A 24,643-nucleotide genomic window follows, 5' to 3' on the forward strand; every position below is an offset into this window, starting at 1 on the left:
CATTAAAGTATTCAAACGTATTAACCAATAACATAATAATTCAATCTTAATTCAATATCATTTAGAGTTTCTAAATTTAAATCAACATAATATAAATTATCATCTTACAATTATTTAATCAATATTAAAATCAACCATTAGACTCCATTTTTTGATTGTTCTAATAATGTTTTGTCTATATAAAAGTTGTTTTGAAAAAGATCTCTATCAAACCAATAAGACTCATTGTAGATTTTAACATGAATAATTTTCAAATTCTTAACATTATCATCTTCATTAAACAACTCTAAAATTGTTTAATAGTATTCAATATACATTATAAAAAGTCTACTATATAAACTATATTAAAATCTCTTTTCTTTTAATCCATTTACTTAGATTGACTAATAATTAATTACACTTCTTATTAACTAATCTTAATTTAATTTAATTTAATTAGATTAGATAATAGACCATATAAAACTAATGCATATTAATAAGATTCTAATAAGAGAAGATTGCAATAATATCTTTAATTCATTAAAACTAATAGACTATATAAACTATATTAAAATCTCTTTTCTTTTAATCCATTTACTTAGATTGACTAATAATTAATTACACTTCTTATTAACTAATCTTAATTTAATTTAATTTAATTAGATTAGATAATAGACCATATAAAACTAATGCATATTAATAAGATTCTAATAAGAGAAGATTGCAATAATATCTTTAATTCATTAAATAATCTCCACTAGATTATCTCTAATCAGATTTGTTGATAACTATTTAAACCATTATTTATTAATAGTTTGTTAGACCCAACGAGCATTAATAAATAATAAACTCATCAAACTATATTTCCATAAGTCCCATTAGTTATTATTTAACTAACCTTTAAGGCATATCAATAATTCAAATCGTAGTTATGTTATAACAATGTCATAATGTAACTATGACTCCTTGTCAATATAATAATTCTTATTTAAATCTAAATCCAATATCATTAAAATTTGAGTCTCTTAATAATCATCTTTAAACACTTTATAAATTACCACCTCTTAACTATATATATTAAATAGTATTTAATATTGAAAGTCATCTATTCTCTATTAATTCAATATCTCTATCCATCAGCTCCATCCACAACTTTCCAAAAAAAAATTCATTAATTTATTTAGAACATTATTATTAGTCTTTAGACTTATTAAATAATTATTAAATTATGATTATATTACTTTGATATATTATTTTTGTAAAATTTAAGCATAAAGAACTCTTAGTTATGGAAGATGAAGAGACATTCGTTCTTGAATAAAACAGTCCCAGTACGACGGTCATATCTCCCTAATGAACCGTTGGATTGGGCTGAAATTTAAATATGTTGGAGAAGGCCAAGTTGCGCCAATTCTGACCGAAGCGATCGAATAAATTCGATCTCGATAAAAAGTTATGAATGACTGAATTCAGGTCTATCCAAGGGGCAACGACAGGACAATTTGTGATGAATTAAGAATTTCCTGTTAAAATAATTATTCTTTAAATTTAACCATAAAAGGGTTTGTTAATATGCATCTAAAAATATAATTGATAGAAAGATTACATCTAGTCATTCGAATTTTCACTATAAAATTTCTATTTTAATTCCAAATCTTGTCTTTCTAATTTAATATAAATTCCAACCCAAACCCGATTAAGATCTAATTTCTTTCTCATTTGGAACTAAGGTTTTTCTATTGTTTTCTTCTCATCCAAATAAAATGTCTAGATTCCAATTTCAAATAGTAGATTCAATCACAGAGAGTATTCAGACACATTAAACAGATATGATGAAGACAAGAAGAGAAAGAGTGCAAAGGAAATATGAGAATATGACGAGTGCACCTGGACACTTATGCTAATTTGTCATATCTCAGAAGTTCATAGAAAATTCTTTCATTCTCCATCATTCGCAATTCTTTCAAGAATCCAAGCCGATCGAAACCTCCAAGTGATTAGAGGTGCTAGAAGGAACGTAGAAGCAAGTAGAAAATATATGAGCATATGAATCTTCTCCCATGCATGTAAGCTTTGAAACTTCTATCTTGGCTTGTAGTTCGTGGCTTCCATTAATCTTGTAGCTTCCCTCCCCCTCGTAGCTTCTATTAAGCTTTTCTTTTAAGCTTTTATGAATGCTTGAATATCAAGAGCTCTCAAGAAACCTTTGGAATGCTTCTTGAAACCGCTGAAAGGTGTCACCAACTAAGCATGAGTCTTTTCCAATTCTTTTTGATGAGTCATAGAATTGTAGACACCTTGTGCTTAATTGATGCACTAACCCTCGTGTTGTTGACACATATTAATTCTCACGCAAGCTTATAACTCCAATTTACTTTACTCTTTCCAAATTAATTTATTTATTAAGTCTCATGCACTAACTTTAATATCTCATCTTTTCAATCTTAATATATTTATATTTTAATCATATGAGATTTAGAATCTTTTAATAATTTAAAATATATTTTTCACTTTTAAATTTTATTTTCCAAAACTTTATTGCTAAAATATTTATTAGCTTTAATAGTAATATTATTTAGTCATTTATTTAAAAATGAGCTCCAAATATATTATTATTAAAATAAATATTATTACATTCCAAATTTAATATTATAACTTTTATCTTCCAATTTAATTATTTTATTTAATTAATTTCTCAATTAATTAAATAAAATAAATAATAAAATACCATATTGCATTTAATTAAACCACTAATTAAATCTTTTAATTAGGCTTAATTAATAAAAAATACTCCAAAGACTCACAAAGGTAAAAATACGAAAAAACCATCATAGCCAAAATACATACAAATCAAATCAAGGGGTTTATATCATGAATTACATCATTTGATGCATTCGGAGGGTATTCAACTTAGATACTTGTCCTAATTTTTCAATTAGAACAAATGGTTTAAAGGGTTGGGATTTGGACTTGAGAATTTATCTTCCCTCTCTTATCATTGAGATAATGTGATAGGGTACGCTCATCCTGACAATTCAGGGAAGTCGATACCCGGTACCTGCAACCTGCATAAAAACCATGCATGTACAAGCACAATATATACTAAACTAAACAGGCAATGGCAGGAAGTGGTGCATCGTGTAGATCCCGACTAGCAGGTGACTATGACTCCCTTCCTTAACCACATCAGACACGCCATACAAAAGAAAACACACTAAGCAAACACGCACACCATACACATGCAAGTATGGGGTAAGTATCCATAAGAAAACACATATGATAATAAATCATCTTATTAATCATGATTAATAACTGAAAGCGATGTAATAATCATCATCAATAATTGCGAATACTAAAAATAATCATCATACATACATAAAATGTAGAGTCTAAGTAATCTCATCACATATCAACTGAATCCATAGCACAATATCTGATAATCTCAAAACAATATTGTTAACCAACAACATAAAATTAGCTCTAAAAGAGTTCAACAATGATAACAAAATGCGAACTAGGGGCAGGCACTACACAAACAAAATAACTTACCGAGAACAAGAAGAATCTAATCTTGTGTTGTTGCAATTCTGATCTTCTTCCTATACCTTCTTTCTGCTCTCTGATTGTTTTGATATTCTTCCTTCTTCCTTTTGCTGCTCCTTATCTGCTAGCTATCAAATGAATTAGCATATTTGCTTTTTGACCTATCTCAAAAAACTTTCTCTCTCATTTCACGATTTGAACTGACCTACCCACATTCAATGTTTCTGACTGTTGTTACAAGTTTCCAGTAACTATTAGGAGGTTCAATAATAGTAACATTTTTGTTAATTTAACTCCCCATTACTAATATTAAAGAATTTTAACACATGTACTAACAGTCTATCAAACAAGATAATCCATAAAGTCTTAAGATAGTATTAACATATGATTTTTACAGACAAAATTAAAATAATTTCTCCTTCAACAAAATTTTGTTTTTCAGATTGACATTTGCAAGAATTTAGCTACCGTCCAACTCTTGTTTTAAATTGACATACTGATTTTCAAAAATTCCTTACGAACACTATTTTTAATATTTATATTATCTACAATATTTAGAAACATGAAAATATATATATATATATATATATATATATATATATATATATATATATATATATATATATATATATATATATATATATACACACACTTTCTTTGTAAAATTTGAAAGATTTATTTTTATCAATTATTTAACTATTTTAAATCAAATATAAGACAAAAAATGAGTCCAACAGTCTATCTAATATCAGCTTTATTGGCGAGACAAGATCATTTATAGGCTCCTTATTCAATATCTATCAGTCTATTGACATGTGATTGTTCACGTGAACTTTGGATGTTGGTCCCATTTCTTTCCATAAAGACAAAGAATTACATCAAATAACTCATAACACATACCACCATCTCTATAAAATAAGTGGGCATACCTTATTTAAAAGACTCGAGAGAATTTAGGGTAACAAGCAGAATAATAATAAAAGCTTGTATTAGCAGTTTGGACAGAGCAAATATCACATGGGTGAAGACAAATTATTGAGCTTCTATACCAGCAACTTGTCCAATGAAGTTGTAAAGCCATGATGAGAATGATATGTTAATTGTGGGCGTAGGCTTATCCTTGAGTACATAAGGCAGTGAGAAGTGCATCAGCATTATGGGGGATGAGATAATACAAGTGACCAGCTCCATGAAGCTCATGGTAATGAATGGAGGGAATCCTTAAGCAGATGTAGCGCTGTAATGCAACAGGAACCAGACCATCCTCATCACCTTGCCACAAGTGCAATGATAAATGATGGTTATTTCCTCCATCCAACTTTAAGTTAATGGGATCAAACTCCCACTTACCAAACATCACAATTAATTCTCTGTGCAAAGACTCAAAAACACCTTGTTGTACTATGGCTGAAAATTGCTGCATGTACCATCACACGTACATTGTCAGTAGGATTCATTTAGTAGTGCCATTTAAGATAAACCGCATAAACAAATCAAACATATATGTTCATAAATCTTGAGCTATATTTATAGATCTTGATTGTTAGCTAAGTTTATAAAAGGTCGGATGTAAACAAACAAGTTTCAAGATCCTTTTGTTAGGGGTTGGCTTAAACATCAGACTTTAAGGCTTCATTTCTAGACTAAAAGTGTTAAATAGTCAATGTTAGTTTATTTTTCCGAGCTTAATTTCTTCCTTAACATGTGATGTTTAAAGGTAGCCCTATGTTAGTGTGCTTGAAGATGAACCACATAAGCAAATCATTATTAAAAGGTACTACTTAGATCAGTATGTAACATATTTTAAATTTTAGTTTTAAAATCCCATATATTTTATCATAACACCCATCTGTTAAAATAAATCACTTTACTAAATCGTACTATTTTAATCTATACAACACAAATCTAAGCTTTGATAAACTGATTTGATGGTTTATTCTAAATTACACAAAACAATTGTATTGGTATGATTTTAGATAAATCATGTGAGCAAATCAAATGATTTAGGATGAACCATGTAAACAATCAGAATTTAAAATATACTATTTAAATCTGTACAACACATTTTAAGTTTTGATTTGTTTAATCAAGATGAACTACTAAACAAATCAATGTTTAAAATATACTATTTAAATTTATACAGTACATTTTAAATTTTGATTTATTTGAAAAGTTCACCTTAAATCAAATGTGTGTTTCTTTTTAAGAGGGCCCAACTCATTTAGTGATGTAATTTCAAATCAAAGCCTTTAGTTAAATTTACATATTACATTTGTTTAGATGGTTCATCTTGAAGTCAAAAACATTTGACTCGTGAACTTTCAATAATTTAAGATGAATCACATAACCAAATCAAAATTTAAACTATGTTATAATTAAAATAAAAAACCAAACATACTTTTGTAGAATTTGGATCTGCTGCAGCTTTAAAAATTTAAACTATGTTATAATTAAAATAAAAAACCAAACATACTTTTGTAGAATTTGGATCTGCTGCAGCTTTACTACGCAGGTCATTGTCTTGCTTATTCAGAGATTTCCAGTTTCCCTTTAAAGCAGTTGAAGAAGGAAACAGGTTCTGAGTCATCCACCAATATGTCAGCCATGGTGCATAGTACAAAACTCGCATTGCCCACTGGTCCTCTTTTGCTTGCTCACAATAATATTTCCTTGACACTTCTGCGGGAAAACCCCTCCATCTATAGTTTATAACAGGTGATATTAATGCAGCACCTTGGATCCTGTGATTTCGACATGTGTCAATATAATTGTGTTTATATAGAATGAGTGATGAACATAGTTTAGTTAAGACTTTTCGATTGGAACATAAAACATATCGAATCCTATTTCATTCCATGATCAGTTTTTTTTTTGAAGTTGTAATGACAAAGGAAACAGATACAGAAGATATTTCTAACTACGCTTTATGACATTTCTTGATAAAAAAAGAAACAGGTTTACCCAATTGTCACACTCACCGGTAGTTGTGGACTTTCAGATATGGACTTGCTAGTGGATGGAAAATAAACTATTTAATACAATACACTACTGCCAATTCTCTTCCATCAATGCTTGTACGTTAACGTTTTGATTATTACGCTATAAATGAATAAAATATTTATTATTATTTTGTTGGTAGACATGAAAAGACGGGGAAAATAGTATAGTTCAGTTCTCATATCCAATTTCTGAATTTTCTTTTTCTGAATTGAGCATGTTAACATTTTCTTTGTCAAATAAAGAAAAGCATTGTCTATCATATCATATTCAATGATCCATTACTCATGTTAAACAAAGAAGATGGGAAGATAATAGAAATATTCAGATAATCTGATCAAAATATCTTGAAGGAAAAAACACAGTCAATGTACATTTTACCTGTGGGGAATATATTTGAGACAACCCCATACAGAATAGCTCCCAATAGAAATTCCCATGATGTAAAACCGGGGACCCAATTCAAGTTGATCTGCAAGCTCTTCAATATCAAAAGCTACACTTCTTACAGAACGTTGTGGGTGAGGATCACTCTCACCATATCCAGCCCTGTCGAAGCTCACAAAATACACTCCCAACTTCTCCACAACTTCCTAAACAATAACAATTTCACTCATGCTAATTTAGTATTTCTATCTCTTACATAAACCATGAATGAGAGTTCATTATCATTGAAGTTAATCTAGTATCTAATTCTTATCTAAACTATATAAAATATGGAAAGCTTAAACATCACACAGTAAGATTAGATTCTTATGCTATAAGCGTTAAATAGTTAAAATTTACTTATTTATCCAAACTTAATTTCTTCCTTAATATATAATTTTAAAGAATGATCACAAAATATAAATCTTCCTTAACTTAATTCTCTACCTCTACAGATCCTAAGCAACAACAATGTCATTTAGGCTAATTAGGTATTTATTTCATAAAAATTATTTATGTCTCCTAGTAATAAGAATCCACTGAAGCTAATTTAGTATGATGTTAGAGGCACAAACACACCTTAGATGCAGGCAAAACAAAGTTTCTAGAGCCCATAAAACCGTGAGCTAAAACTATCTTGTATTTGGCTTCATGTTTAGGGACTCCACTTTCCTTGTAGGCAAGGAATCTGCCATCCTTGAGGCGAATGCGAGGGCCAGAGGGGGAGCTACAAACATTTGGAGCAGGTGGTCGTATGGCTCTATATGCCCATGCCAAGGCTGAAACACCCACCACCATTGCAGTTGAAACCACCAAATTATTTCTAAAGCGGTTGCCTTCTCCTGCAATTATTGTAAGATTAGTAGCCTCTATACAAATTAGACTACTCTAGATAGTATTACAATAATGTAGTCAAGTCTCTAGATACAAATTAGACTCCTCTGGATAGTGTTACAACAATGTAATAAAACCCTACCTTCAATGGACTCTGAGTTGAATTGAGAACTTCCCATCTTAATTTACAGTACAATGAAACTTTGGTATAAAACAAACTCATCTGCTCTCGTCTATATATAAAGCATAGTATGGCTTGGTTGACCAACGGAGACTCTGATTGTTAGGTTCCACGTTCCATTCAGCTATTCATGTGAAAATAATGCCAAGCAATCTTCTAGTTGACTGAAAACGTTTTCATACAATATATGAACATGTTTTTATTGCTGATTACTTTTTATAAAATAATTCTTTAATAAAGGAGAAATAGTATACATTTATTTTTATTTTATTAAAGTGGGTGTGTCCTTGTGTACAAAGATTTAAAAAATAAAAATAGTAGGTGTGGTAGAGAGCACATAAAGGGAATTTAACATAGGATCTCATTGTTCACTCTGAAGTTTATAAAAGAAGTTAAGGCTATGTTAAGTAGGGGAGAGTAGGACGATCTTGATCATTAGACTTTTTATAAATAACACTAAGGTAGCATCGTCAACAGGTTCTTCCTCAATGATTTGTAACCATTGATATTTTATTTTACATTTTTTATATGCAACTCATAGTACGGAAAATGTAGTCTAACTAACTCAAATTATGACAAAAATGACATAGTCCTATGGTTGGGCCATAAGTGTTGAAATACAAATTCAATTAGACTCTAGCCTACTATTTATGGGAAAAAATATAGTCATCTCAACTACAAAAACTGCAAAAGATTCATTTAGTGTAGCAAAAGTATAACATTATCTTATTTACATCCATATAGTAAGGTTGTCCTTTTGAACTCGAGGTAGGGTTCTAACAAATTCAATTAGACTCTAGCCTACTATTTATGGGAAAAAATATAGTCATCTCAACTACAAAAACTGCAAAAGATTCATTTAGTGTAGCAAAAGTATAACATGATCTTATTTACATTCATATAGTAAGGTTGTCCTTTTGAACTCGAGGTAGGGTTCTTACACAATATAATCATGTGCAAGCTTTTGGAAGATGATTTTTCCTAACTCAATAGCCACCAATAAAATGTAACAAAGACAAAATTAGAGAGACTTGAAGAGGATAAAATGGAGATAAGAATAGACATATTTAATAGTTGTTGTAAAAGATAAGCCAATCTAAGTTCTAGAATGGCCTATGTAATTTCTAGGTTTGTCTAAAGACCTCTTTCTAAAGGAAGCATCTTGTAATGGATTGGTCATTAGTGTAAATGATGGATACATAGAATTCTACTGTAACACTTAATAGATACATGTTTAGGTTTTTATATTTCATATGTTTCATAGTTTCTATATATTGTAATTGTGTTTATGATTCATATAATCTACCTTCAATAAATGTGTGTGTGTGCGCGCTCGCACGTGCGTGTGTGTGTGTGTGCACTACATGTTTATCTACAAGTTTCCTTTATAATATTTCAAAAAAAACTTTAAATATCATGATAACAAAATAAAATACTAAACTTTGTTGATTACAAATACAAATTCCTACTTAATGGAATGTGCAACTTTTTCCCAAATTGACTTGTCTTCATATGCATAGTTGATCACATGAATAGAACCTTTCTGGAAAAAAAATGAGATTGCCAAATTAAGGAGTACCACCATCTTCCATTAAGTGGTTGACCAAATCTTTTCTCCAATCTCTTTTAAGAGATTAGGATTTTATCCTCCAATTCATAAAAGAATATACATTAATTTAACCCATTAAAAATCATCATTCAAACTCTTCTACTTTCTCCAAACATAGTGAATTTAGTTCACTTATTTCTCTTCCTGTCACTATAATGTTTTTGCTACTTTCTTATGGTTACTTATTTAAAGTGAAACAAATCAAATACAATCTCCCTATAGTTGTATCTTTAGTTTATTCACAGAAAAATTTTATTACGTCGAGAGGTGTTCTATACAATGGCAGCACAAGAGCCCAGCATGGGAATATGCCAAGATTCCTTGTCAATAAAAAAGAAAAAGGTAGGAGTTACAAACTTTTAAATTAAATATTAAATTATTAAATCATAAAATAAAAATACTCTCGAAATAATAGCTGGCCGAAGTAATAGGATGCCAAATGGAGGCCGAAATAATAGGCCCGAAAAAATAGGGCCCGAAAAAGTAGGGCCCGAAAAAATAGGTCCCAAAAAATATGTCGGACCCGAAAAAATAGGGGCAAAACAATTTCAATATGATTTTTTTTTGGTTAAATATAATATTGCATGGAGATTCATGCTTTTTTTTGTGGGGAGTGGGGGAATTTGAAATAAATTTGTGGAATGTGAAGAGACGTCTATTGGGGGAGATGAGGAGTCTCTCACAAGCTATAAAACAAAGGCTCCTCATTTCATTTTCATTTTATATTTTTGCAGGAAGGAGGAGGTGGAGATTATTGGAGGATTAGATTGAAGTTTTTGAACAAGAATAGATTGAAGTTTTGGAGTAATTTTTTTGCTGGTGAGATTTCTATTTTCTATTTAGATTTAGATGTAAATGTAGATTCAGATTCAAAATTAGTTATAATATTCTACTTTGATTTAGATTTCAATTTCAATTAGTTCCATTTAGATTTCTAGAATCATATTCAAAATTGTTTATGCTTACATTTAATAGTTTAGTCTTGCATGTTTGATTTAGATTTAGATTTGCATTCAAAATCTTTTGAGCTATATATTTTATAATACTTTTCATTTACATATTTCAAAAGTGCATGTTTCAAATTAGTTTTAGATTTGCATGTTTCATATTAGTTTTAGATTTGCATATTTCAAAATAGTTTTAGTTTGCATGTTTTAGATTTGAATGTTTTATAATAGTTTTACATTTGCCTGTTTCAAAGTATAAATTTATCATTTATGTGGATGACAATGTCACCATATGAATACAATTTATATTTTATTAAAGCTAATGATTTATTTAAAGTACATGAATCATATATTTAGTATATATTTTATCATTATTAGATTTTAAAATATAGAAAAATTCTCCAAATAATAGCTGGCCAAAATCATATGAAGCCAAATGGATGCTGAAATAATAGGGCCTAACAAAAGGGGCCAAAAATAGGACCTGAAAAAATAAGGCCAAAAGAAAGGGCTGAAATAATTTCATTAAATTTTTAAATATAAAATATTTTATTTTTGTTAAATTTATTTTTGCATGCACATTCATGCTTTTTTTTTTGTGGGGAGTGGGGGAATTTGAAACAAATTCGTGGAATGTCAAAAGACATCTATTGGGGGATATGAGGAGTCTCTCATAGGTTATAAAACAAATGCTCCACATTTCATATTCATTTTGTGTTTTTACAGGGAGGAAGAGGTGGAGATTATTGGAGTGGATTAGAGTTTTTGAAGAGGAGTAGATTAAAGTTTTTGAGTAATTTTTTGCATGTGAGATTTCTATTTTTAATTTAGTTTTGCATTTAGATTTAGATTTAGTTATTTATTTAGATTTAAATGTAGATTTAATTTCAAAATTAGTTATAGTTTAGGCTTGCACGGTTGATTTAGATTTAGAATTCAAATTAAATCAAAATCTATTTGGTTTAGATATTTTATAATACATTTCATTTGCACATTTTTAATGTGCATGTTTCAATTTAGAATAATATTTGCATGTTTCATATTAGTTTTAGATTTTCATATGTCAAAATGCTTTTGGTTTTTTTGTTTTAGATTTGTATGTTTCATAATAGTTTTATATTTGCATGTTTCAAAATATTTATGTTTTTCATATTTCATAATTAATTTTTATCATTAATGTGGATGGCAAGGTCACCTTATCAATAAAATTTGTATTTTATTAAATTTAATGATTAATTTAAAATATAACAATCACATACTTAGTTTATATTTTATCATTATTAAATTAGATTAATTATGTGTCTTATTTAAATATTTTTCACAATATATAATTTTTTTATTAATGTTTATGTTTGTAATGTTTGAAAAGTGGAAGACAATGCCACCATATTTCAAGCATTACAATCTAACTATTTCATTTGAAATAGTTTTGATTTTTATTTATGTTATTTTAAAAATTATTCATTTGAAAGAATTTGTGTCAATTATGAATACTTTTTTATTTTGATAATTTCTATATGTTGATGTTTGTTTATAAGTTTGCAGGTTACTATTTGAGTTATGGATGTCTCGAACAAAGAATCAAACATTATTTGATACTAGCCCGACTACTTCAATAACCTCAAATGATTTCTTTGAGACCGAGTTTGACAAATGCCTACAAATAATTAAAGAGATGTGCATAGCTATAATTAAAGTTGTGGAGAATGCAATATTTCCAATTGACTATGTTGGGGAAATAGAAGTAATGCATATGAAAGCTGCATAAAATTCATATGTGACACATCTACAAAAGTGGATGGGTTTCCCTCAATGATGAAAGAAGTCTTTCATGATCATTGTTCAAACAAAGGTCACAAAAGAATCCTAATCATTGAAGAATGTGACATGTATTTACGCAATTACAAAGATTTTTATTTTATGTATATGGTTCATTCTTGTCTCCAATTTTAGAATTTTACTTCTAATTAGTTGTATTGGCAGTTTTGTTTCCCCATCCTTCTATCTAACTTTCATGAAGAAGAGAACAAGAAAAAATAAATTTATTATTCTGCAAAATATTTCTTTAATGGATGTGGCTACTAAATATGTTAATTAAGAAAGAAAATCATAAGTCTAAATAGATGTCCTTAATGATAAGTATATTTATTGATTACAATTCTTAATCATTGCAATAAAAATTGCATTAGCATTATTGAAAATTCAACAATATATAATGTTCTCACATTATCATGGAGAAATAATTTCCATAAAATTGATTCTTATATATTATTTCACACTTTTTACATCATCTAAATAGTTGTGTTGGGACTTATAATTTCCCTTTCATGAATTTAAAGGTTTGCACTATTTGAGTCATTTGTATAACATATATCCTAAATTTGAACATAGTTGTACTCCAAATAATCCAACACTACACCTAAATCTCATACTTCCCTTAACCATGTCCCTTATTTTAGTGTAACATTTAACCACTTACTAACCTTAACCATAACATTGAGTGTCATATAAATGAAATTGTAAACCTTGGATCCTAACTCTAACTCTTACTCTATATATGACTGTACTAAGAATTTAGTAAATTATATACCTTAACCTAACCCTATATGTACTAGAAACTAGAAATTTTATATATATATATATATATATATATATATATATATATATATATAGAGAGAGAGAGAGAGAGAGAGAGAGAGAGAGAGATTAGGGGGGTGTATCTAGAGAGACAGAGAGATAGATTAGGGGGTGTATCGAGAGAGAGAGAGAGAGAGAGAGAGAGAGAGATTAGGAGCTATATCTAAAGAACGGGGAGAGAGAGGGGGGGGAGAGATTAGGAGGTGTATCTAGAGAGCAGGGAGAGAGAGTGAGAGTGAGAGAGATTAGGAGGTGTATCTGGAGAGCATAGAGGGAGAGAGAGATTAGGAGGTATATCTAGAGAGCAAGATGATAAAGATAAGAGGGTGTATCTAAAGATTACAGAGAGGGATTAGGGGGTGATCTAGAGACTAGAGACAAAAAGAGATTAGAGGGTGTATTTAGACAGGGGGAGATATTACTAGGTGTAGTTAGAGAGTAGGGAGAAAGAGAGGGAGGGAGAGAGGGAGAGATAGAGAGAGAGAGAGAGAGAGAGAGGATGGGAGAGGTAGGGATTACATTATTAAAAAGATTAATAACTTGTATCACAATAGCACTAATCATGGGCACTATAATAGAACTAACCCACATAAAAATTTAACCTCACAATTACCCTAACACTAAGATAAACTGTAATAATAGCACTAACATCAACTATAATATGATTAATAACCTACAAATAACCTTAATTGTAATAATAACACAAATCCTAACTCTAACTCTAATTCTAACTTTAACTCTAACTCTAACTCTAACTCTAACTCTAACCCTAACCCTAACCCTAACCCTAACCTTGACTCTAACTCTAACTCTAATTCTACCCTTAACCCTAACCTTAACTCTTTATAACCCTAACTCTATACCTAATTCTAACCCTAACCCTAAGCCTTACTATAACCCTAATCCTAACTGTTATTCTAACTCTAACGCTAATTCTAACCCTAAACCTAACCCTAATTTTGACCCATATTCAAACTCTAACCCTAACTCTAACTCCAACTCTATCTCTAACCCTAACCCTACCCCTAATTCTAACCCTAAAACTAACTCTAACTCTAACCCTAACTATAACTATAACTATAACTCTAATTGTAACCCTAACCTTAACCCTAATGCTAACCCTAACCCCAACCCTAACCCTAACCCTAACCCTACCCCTAATCCTAACCCTAACACTATATATAATGCTAATTCTAACCCTAACACTATATGTAACTCTAACCCTAACACTAATTCTAATCCTAACCCCAACCCTAATTTTAACCCTTAATCTAACCCTAACTCTAACCCTAAATCTAACCCTAACTCCAACTCTATATCCAATTTTAATTTTAACTCTAACTTGATCCCTAACTCTAACTCTAATTCTAACCCTAATCTCGAACCCTAACCCTAGCCTCAATTCTAGCCCTAATTCTAACACTAACACTAATACTAACACTAACATTAATTATAACAACATTAATTATAACCCTAACCCTAATGCCAACCCTAACTCTAATTGTAACCCTTGTGCTAACCCTAACCCTAATTCTGACCCTAACTCTATCTCTAACCCTTCTTCTAACTCTAATTCTAACTCTAACCCTAGCTCAAACCCTAACTCTAAATCTAACCCTAATTCTAACCCTAGCTTTATTTGTAACTTTAATTCTAGCCCTAACACTAATTCTTACCTTTACCCTAACCCTAACTCTAACTCAATCTCTAACCCTAATTCTAACCCTAACCCTAATCCTAACTCTAACTCTAACTGTAGCTCTAATTCTACCTCTAACTCTAACCTATATATCCCTAACTCTAATCCTAATTCTAACTCTAATCCCAATTCTAGCCCTAACCTTAACCTAATTTTAGCCCTAACTATAACTTTAATCCTAACTCTAACTCTAACAATAACTCTAATTCTCACCCTAACCCTAACCCTAACCCTAACCCTAACCCTAACACTAATTCTAACCCTAACTCTAACTCTAACTCTAATGCTCATTCTAATCCTAACCCTAATTCTAACCCTAAATCTATCTCTATCTCTTACCCTAACTCTAACTTTATCTCTAATTCTAACCCTATCCCTAATTCTAACCCTAACTATACCTCTAACTCTAACTCTAATTGTACCCCTAACCCTAAAATTAACCCTAATCCTGACTCTAACTCTAAACCTACCCCTAATCCTAACCTTAACAATATATATAACTCTAACTCCAACCCTAACCCTAATTAAATCCTAATCCCAAGCCTAACTATAACCCTAACACTAAATCTAACTAGGTAACTCTAACCCTAACCCTAACTCCAACTCTATCTCTAACTTTAACTCTAACTTGAACTAGGACTCTAACTCTAATTCTAACCCTAACCCTAATCTTGTCTCCAATTCTAACCCTAAATCTAACTCTAACTCTAACTCTTATACTAACACTAACACTATTACTACCTCTAATTTTAACTCTAACTCTAATTGTAACCCTAACCCTAATGCTAACCCTAATGCTAACCATAACCCTAACACTAACCCTAATCCTAACTCTAACCCTAATTCTAACCCTAACCTTATTTCTAACCCTAAATATAACCCTAACCCTAACTCTAACTCTAACTCTAACCCTAAATGTTTTTATAACCCTAACCCTAACTGTATTTGTAACCCTAATTCTAACCCTCACCCTAATTCTTACCCTTACCCTAACCCTAACTCTAACTCTAATCCTAACTATATCTATAACCCTAATTCTAACCCTAACCCTAATCCTAATTCTAACTCTAATTCTAAACCTAACCCTAACTCTAACCCTAACCCTAAGTATAGCCCTCACCCTGACTCTAACTCCAATTGTAACCTTAACCCTAACAATAACCCTAAATCTAATCCTAACTCTAATTCAAACCCTATCCCTCACCCTAATTTTAATCCTAACTCTAACTCTAACTCTAACCCTAACCCTAACCTTTACACTATCCCTAACCCTAATTCTAACCTTAACCTTAACCTTAACTCTAACTCTAACCCTAACCCTAACACTAACACTAACCTTAACCATAAACATAACTCTACCCCTTACTCTAACCCTAAATCTAACTCTACCATAATTGGACTCTAACCATAACCCTAACTCTAACTTTAATCCTATCTCAAACCTTAACCCTAACCATAACTCTAACCTTAACCTTGATTCAAACCCTAACCCTATCCCCACTATAACCCTAATCATAACCATATCAATAACTCTAACCCTAAACTTAACCATGAGTATTACTCTAACCCTAACCTTGACCATAAACATAACTCTACTCTTAACTCTAACCCTCATTCTAACTCTACCATAATTGGACTCTAACCCTAACTATAAGCATAACTCTAACCCTAACCTTAACCATGAGCATAACTCTAACTGTAGATCTGACTCTACCATAATTAGACTCCCCTAACCCTAACTTTAATTTTAATCCTAACTCAAACCCTAACTTTGACCTTAAACTTGATTCAAACCCTAACTCTGACCTTAAACTTGATTCAAACCCTAACCCTAACCCTAATCCTAGCCTTACTATAATCCTAACCCTAATCATAACCATAATCATAACTCTAACCCTAACTTTAACCATGACCATAACTCTAACCCTAACCTTAACCATAAACATAACTCTAATATGAACCTTAACCATAACTCTAACAATAACCATAACCATAACTCTATCCCTAACCTTAACTATAGCTCAAACCCTAACCCTAATTCTATCATTAAGGTTAACATTAAATGTAATGGTAACTTTGTCCCTAACCATATATCTATCTATGACTATAACATTTTACATTACAATATCCCAAAAATAAAATATTTTTTTATATCTAAATTAAACTCCTTATATTAAATTTAAAAAAATATTTGACTCAAACCCTAACCCTAACCCTATCCCCAGTATAACCCTAATTATAACCATAATGATAACTCTAACCCTAACCTTAACCATGAGCATTACTCTAACCCTAACCTTAACCATAAACATAACTCTACCCCTAACTCTAACCCTAATTCTAACTCTACCATAATTGGACTCTAATCCTATGCCTAACCCTAACTATAAGCATAACTCTAACCTTAGCCTTAACCATGAGCATAACTCTAACTCTAGATCTGACTCTACCATAATTAGACACTAACCAGGCTAACCCTAACCTTAATTTTGATCCTAACTCAAACCTTAACCCTAACTCTAACCTTAACCTTGATTCAAACCTTAACCCTAACGCTAACCCTAGCCTTACTATAACCCTAACCCTAATCATAACCATAACCATTACTCTAACCCTAACCTTAACTATGACCATAACTCTAACCCTAACCTTAACCATAAACATAACTCTAATCCGAACCTTAACCATAACTCGAATGATCACCATAACCATAATTATATCCTTGACCTTAACCATGTAGCTCAAACCCTAACCCTAACTCCAACCCTAACCCTAATGCTAACCCTAACCCTAATTTTATCCCTTAGGTTAACATTAACTATAATGGTAACTTTTTCCCTCACCATATATCTATGTATGACTATAACATTTTACATTACAATATCCCAAAAAAAATTTAAAAAAATTGTCTAAATTAAATTCCTTATATTAAATTTTAAAAAATATTTGACTCAAAACCTAACCCTAACCCTAACCTTAACCCTATCCCCACTATAACCCTAACCATAACCATAATAATAGCTCTAACCCTAACCTTAACCATTAGCATTACTCTAACCCTAACCTTAACCATAAACATAACCCCATCGCTAACTCTAACCCTAATTCTAACTCTACCATAATTGGACTCTAACCCTATCCCTAGCCCTAACTATAAGCATAACTCTAACCCTAGCCTTAACCATGAGCATAACTCTAACTTTGGATTTGACTCTACCATAATTGGACTCTAACCCTAACCCTAACCTTAATTTTGATCCTAACTCAAACCCTAACCCTAACTCTAACCTTAACCTTCACTCAAACCTTAACCCTAACCCTAGCCTTAGCCTTAGTATAACCTTAACACTAACCCTAATCATAACCATAACGATAACTCTAACCCTAACCTTAACCATGACCATAACTCTAACCCTAACCTTAACCATAAACATAACTCTAATATGAACTTTAACCATAACTCTAACAATAACCATAACCATAACTCTATCCCTAACCTTAACCATAGCTCAAACCCTAACCCTAATTCTATCCCTAAGGTTAACATTAACTATAATGGTCACTTTGTCCCTAACCATATATCTATGTATGACTATAACCTTTTACATTACAATATCTCAAAAATAAAATATATATTTTTAATCTATATTAAACTCCTTATATTAAATTTTAAAAAATATTTTGAAGCACAATTTTATAGTAACTTCATACAACTCTAATTAAAAATTAATTAATAATTTTATAGAAACCTTATCAAAATAAAAAATAAAAAGTAAATATTTTTCCTATTGTGCCGCGACTGCCACTAGCTTATATATACCTCTATATATATTACGCCGAGAGTAATCGTTCTCGAGGCGCCTATTTTTATTTTCATTAATCCCAACTTCGATTAAAATAACTTTGGGATTAAATAAAAATAGGCGCCTCGAGAATGATTACTCTCGGCGTAATATATATAGAGGTATATATAAGCTAGTTGTATTGTAGTTGACTTACTATGCAATAAACATTTACTTTATTTTAAATCCATGAATTCAGTTATGTAAGATTTTGTTGATTGATTAATGTAATACATCCTCTTCTAAATATTCTTTGCATTAAAAAGCACATTAAATCCAATAATTTGAAAAAAATGACCATAGATTTAGAGCTTCATCCTTGAAGAAAATGACCATAGATTTAGAGCTTCATCCTGTATGAATGCATGTACATGAATAGCATGCCAAATATATTCTCATATATAAATATATAGGCTAAAATTATATATATATATATATATATATATATATATATATATATATATAGACACACACATTGACAATCACATCAATTTGATTGGAATTCTAGTTTAGGATGTTGTTTAATATATAGATTATGGATTAAAAAAAATTGAATAATATGAATAAATATCTAAAGATGTTTAAAATGTTAATAATATAATTAGATAAAAAAATTAAATGACTAATATATTTATTTGTAATTGTATCATCCTTTTTCAAAAAAAAAACTATCAACCTTAATTGGACCATTTTATTTATTTTATTAAATTAGTATTATCTCATTTTCATCTACAATATATAAACAGATTTTAATTGTTTATTTATTTCATCTCATTTTCTTATTTAAATTAATTATATAATTATGAATCATTTAATCCATCAATACAAGATAACATTAATTAAATAATATCTAATTTTTTAATTAATGCATCAATTTATTATATTATTTCACATTAATGTAAATAACCAATTTATTCATTACATTTTTTATGATTTTTGTTTATTGTGATTGTGTTTATGATTCATATATTTTAATATTTAATATTATATATAATTAATATTAGCACAAACTTGTGTCACCTTTTTATAGAGGAAAAGGCTAACAAAAGTATAATTGTTCACCTTCAATGACATAAAACTGGTATTATTATTTAGAATTTGAAAATGAAGTAAACTAATGAAATGTGTAGAAATGGATGAAGTTTAGATTATAATTTTTAATAATTACTTGAAATAAGAAATGATATATTTTTCTATTTTTTAATGATAATTTTTTAATTGTTGAAAAACGTTAGAAATCAGGGATCTAGTTCCCACCACAAAACTACATAAAAATAAACTTATTTCCCTTTGATCTCATATTATGTTATAGATAACATATGTAGATAGAACAATCAAAAATAAAAATTGGCTTTAGACAAGTCTATATTTTCTCTTTTATAACAATTCAAACTTCAACTTATTCAAATCAATAGTTTTCATCTCCACCAAATTTTTTAGAATAATTCTAGGGTATGTGCAAGATTATGGTGTGCCAAAAAGTGGCAATGTGAAAAAAATAGAGTTTGAAAACATCTAAAAGTGTTTCAAAATTTGCTCTAACTTTTTTCCACCCATCCTGATACCAAAGCTAAAAAGTTGGGACCAAGTCTTATCGGGTATCCAATTTCATATTAGATACCCGATAAGAAATCAGATACCTGAAACTTGTTGCATTGATTTTTAAAAAAAATAAGAGGACTCTTTTCACATTGCTTTTGCTTTGTGTTTGAGAGTTCCCTCTATTCTGGTATCGGATCTCAGAACAAGTATACGATATTAGTAGGTTTTTTTTTTTTTTTTAAATGTTTTGAATGAATCTTATTATAAATTAGTTATTTTTAATTGAATTTGTTAAACATTAGATTTTTTCGATAGAAATTGCTGAAATTTATGTTGTTTTTAAAATAGAAATTATGTTTTGCAAATTAATAGGTATAGCTAACCGAAATGATGATACTGAGGCATGAAATAATGTTCCCCATAACCCTCCACCAAATGATCTAGTCCCCCTCAAAACTATCCACCAAATGATCCCCTACCCCCTCAAAACTCTCCTTGAATTAAAGCTTTGATATTTGAAAATCTCGCTGAATTAAGGGTTTTGCGAACCACATATAATACTATACCTACATTAGATCCCATGTTATCTATGTTAAACACCATAATGGATAATATTGAAACACTTACTAATGAACAAAATGTTGTTCTTCACTGGTGTGACCAAATGCATGATGAGTTTGATGATGGCTTGGACTATGATGATGTTGCAGCCCTAAATATAGGTAAAGATGATTTGGTTAGCCTTTTTACTGACCCAATAACCTATAAACAAGTTGAATGCACAGAGGTCAAACTATCAATTAAATGGTACACAAATGAGGCTATGCGTGCAAACTTTTGGGATCGTTGGTGGATGGTTTTTGACATCCCTCCACATAGCAATTTAGAGGTGCCATTTTATTTCCTTAGAAAATTATATGAAAAATTTGTGTTGGGCCTCAAGGTGAACTATTGGAGCATCAAGCACGACATGAGTGTAGGAGGAGGAGCTCCTCAGAATAGACCCTTTGCTCAACGGAAGAAAGTTGGCACTATTTTCCCCCCTACTTATGTCTCTCCACCTCCTCAAGTGCAGCATCCTAATATCATTACAAAGGCTAGCTCTCAGACTATTTGAGCCATCCATAGATTGAGTAGCCTATTGATATCCTAGGCGAGGTTAGTGTTGCCTCCCTATGTTGATGATGCTAGCGGGAGTTTATCATCGGTGAGCTCATCACATATTTGTGTGCCCCATACTTGCATAATGTGCAAGAATATTTGTCTAGGTCCCATAGGTGATCTTTTTGAGTATCATTTTGTATTTGAGGAGGATACACTAGATGCGCGTACAGAGGCTACACACCCTGACATGAGAGAGGAGGGGCATTCAAAGCCATGTACTCCTTCTCTGTCGATACGTGTATACATTTTTTTGTTACAACATATGTGATTTAAAGTTAATCTTTATAAGAGTAATTTTATTTTTTAACCCATACTGACTTATACATGTATGTTAATCTTTATAATAGAGTAATTTTATTTTTTAACCCATACTGACTTATACATGTATGTGATCTTCATTCATGTTTAGTTGATGACTGAGGAGGAGCTCAGGCAAGTTGATAATGTCATGCTCTTGGCTATTTCATTTGGCCTTGAGACATATATGGTACATTATGTTGTTTTCTCATTATTTTTCTATTTGATATTGTAGCATATATAGTTTCTAATCTTTCTTTTCTCTTGCAAGTATCACCTGTCAGTGGGGGGCAGAGTGTTGGGGATGAGGCACAACAAATTGACAAGAGAAAGGTAATTAGGTGCTTTCTATTTGATTAATATCATTGCATTCTTGTAAAATGTTTGTGGTAATGAAATTTAATTACATTCTTTATTGTATAGGGTGTGGCTATTGGTGATGAGTCTAGACATATTCCACATCATAGACACTCTGGTATTTCCATTGGCACTGAGAGCCCCATCATATGTATAAGTATCATTTATTTTTTATTTTCCTTATTTTCATAAATAAATTCAAAACTGATTTATGTGATATTAACAACTAGTATTCTGTATCTCATAGGAAACACCTAATGCATAGAAGGTTGGATGCTAGCATTTTGTATCTTTGCTGATGCAACCATTATATCCAGAGGAGGAGTTGACACAGGTAAGTTGTAGTTTGAATTCTTGATTATATGTTATAAATTTAGCATGCTATGAATTATATTGTTATAGTTCAAGTTGTAGATTCATTTGACAAACATACTTGAACATACATAAGCCATAATCAGCAAGGTTCAAGCATTGTCGAGGACATATGAGAGGACTCCTAACTAGCACAGGAGGTCGATGAGAGAGGTATTTATGATGAAATTTTAATACTATAAATCTTCATTAAAAAAAGATCATTATGCATTTGAGTAATTCAATGTTAGAATCATATAAATTTAGTAGTCTAACTTTGGGTTTTCCTTTTTTGTTTATGTAGGAGGCATCTGATCCACCTAGTGCAGCAAAGAGGCTACATTTTGATCATCCACCAATAGCCTAGGATAGTATAGTTTTCATAGGATGTGTCATGAAACATTTTGAGATGGCATATGCCACATTTTTTTATAGAAACATTGATATTATACACATTTTGATGGCATGATCAGCCACATTTTGTATATGGATCTATGTATTTTGATATATATTTGTGTAATTTATGTATGGATACATGAATTTTGATATACATTTGTATAATTTATGTATGGATACATGAATTTTGATATACATTTGTGTAATTTTTCTATGGATGTACATGTATTTTGATATATATGATTATTGTATTATATTATATTATTATGATTTTTACTATTATTATTAAATATAATATAGTAATATATGTTATTATTGTTGTTATTATTACTATTTTTACTATCATTATTAAATATAATATAGCAATATATATATATATATTATTGTTATTATTATGATTATTATATTATATTATTATGATTTTTACTATTATTATTAAATGTAATATAGTAATTTCATGACAACATATGTCCCTAGGGTCTCTAGGGACCCTAGGGACCGATTTGGTTGGTTCCAATGTGTTGAAATGGGTCATAGGTTAACCTATGACCCATTTTGATGCATTTCATGACAACATATGTCCCTAGGGGCCTTAGGGCCCCTACAAACTGATTTGGTTGGTTCTAATGTGTCAAAAGGGGTCACAAGTTAACCTATGACCCCTTTTGATGCATTTCATGACAACATATGTCCCTAGGGGCCCTAGGAACCCTAGGGACCAATTTGGTTGGTTCAAATGTGTCAAAAGAGGTCATAGGTTAACCTATGACCCATTTCGATGCATTTCATGACAACATATGTTCGTAGGGGCCCTAGGGCTCCTAGGGACTAATTTGGTTGGTTCCAATGTGTTGAAAGGAGTCATAGGTTCAGACACATTTCATGACAACATCTGTCCCTATGGACCCTAGAGCCCCTAGGGACCAATTTGGTTGGTTCCAATGCATTAAAAGGGGTCATAGGCTAACTTATGACCCCTTTCAATGCATTTCATAACAACATAGGGACCCATTTGGTTGGTTCAAATGTGTTGAAAGGGGTCATAGGTTAACCTATGACCCCTTTCAACGCATTTCATGATAACATATGTTTGTAGTGGTCCTAGGACCCCTAAGGACCTATTTGGTTGGTTCCAATGCATCGAAAGGGGTCGTAGGTTAATCTATGACCCCTTTCGATGCATTTCATGACTACATATGTCCCTAGGGGCCCTAAGGGCCAATTTGGTTGGTTTGAATGTGTCAGAAGGGGTCGTAGGTTAATCTATGACCCCTTTCGACACATTTCATGACAACATATGTCTCCAGGGGCCCTAGGGCCTCTAAGGACCCATTTGGTTGGTCCCAATGTGTTGAAAGGGGTCATAGGTTAACTTATGACCCCTTTTGACACATTTTATGACAACATATGTCCCTAGGGGCCCTAGGGCCCCTTGCGACTGATTTGGTTGGTTCAAATCCATCAAAAGGGGTCATAAGTTAACCTATGACCCCTTTTGGCACATTTCATGATAACATATGTCCCTAGGGGCCCATTTGGTTGGTTCAAATGCATCGAAAGGGGTCATAGGTTCTTTCAACACATTTCATGACAACACATGTCCCTAGGGGTCCTAAGTCCCCTAGGGACCAATTTGGTTGGTTCAAATGCGTCGAAAGGGGTCATAGGTCTTTCAACACATTTCATGACAAAATATGTCCCTAGGAGCCCTAGGGGCCCTAGGGACTGATTTAGTTGGTTCAAATGCATTGAAAGGGGTCATAAGTTAACCTAAGACCCCTTTCAACAATTTGGTTCATTCCAATGCATTAAAAGGGGTCATAGGTTAACCTATGACCCCTT

The 24,643-nt window shown here is 31.1% G+C and overlaps 1 protein-coding gene across 2 annotated transcripts; it reads right to left on the bottom strand.

The window, feature by feature from the left end:
• Nucleotides 1-3,531: 3,531 nt before the first annotated feature.
• On the bottom strand, nucleotides 3,532-7,981 carry LOC149574746 (uncharacterized). 2 transcript variants are annotated; one of them, XM_089812133.1, is made up of 5 exons: nucleotides 7,922-7,981; nucleotides 7,525-7,787; nucleotides 6,901-7,112; nucleotides 5,996-6,263; nucleotides 3,532-3,643 (listed from the first exon to the last, which is right to left on the bottom strand). In XM_089812133.1, exons 1-5 carry the CDS (start codon nucleotides 7,956-7,958, stop codon nucleotides 3,545-3,547), a joined length of 879 nt encoding a protein of 292 aa, XP_089668259.1. In that variant the 5' UTR covers nucleotides 7,959-7,981; the 3' UTR covers nucleotides 3,532-3,544. The 2 variants fall into 2 exon arrangements, with proteins under 2 accessions (XP_089668259.1, XP_089668258.1); XM_089812132.1 differs by lacking the exon at nucleotides 3,532-3,643 and adding an exon at nucleotides 4,250-4,939.
• Between the last annotated feature and the right edge of the window lie 16,662 nt (nucleotides 7,982-24,643).

This window comes from Cupressus sempervirens, chromosome 2, assembly GCF_028749045.1.
Source record: "Cupressus sempervirens isolate cs-2001-9-10 chromosome 2, ASM2874904v1, whole genome shotgun sequence".
NCBI classification, from domain to species: Eukaryota; Viridiplantae; Streptophyta; class Pinopsida; order Cupressales; family Cupressaceae; genus Cupressus; species Cupressus sempervirens.

What these genes read in the sequence shown, in the direction of transcription:
- LOC149574746 (XM_089812132.1), bottom strand. Translation starts at nt 7,958, where the DNA reads ATGGGAAGTTCTCAATTCAACTCAGAGTCCATTGAAG. An exon ending in CAACTCAGAGTCCATTGAAG is followed by an intron (nt 7,788 to 7,921) that starts GTAGGGTTTTAT and finishes CAATAATTGCAG; the next exon opens with GAGAAGGCAACCGCTTTAGA. An exon ending in CTCAAATATATTCCCCACAG is followed by an intron (nt 6,264 to 6,900) that starts GTAAAATGTACA and finishes TCGAAATCACAG; the next exon opens with GATCCAAGGTGCTGCATTAA.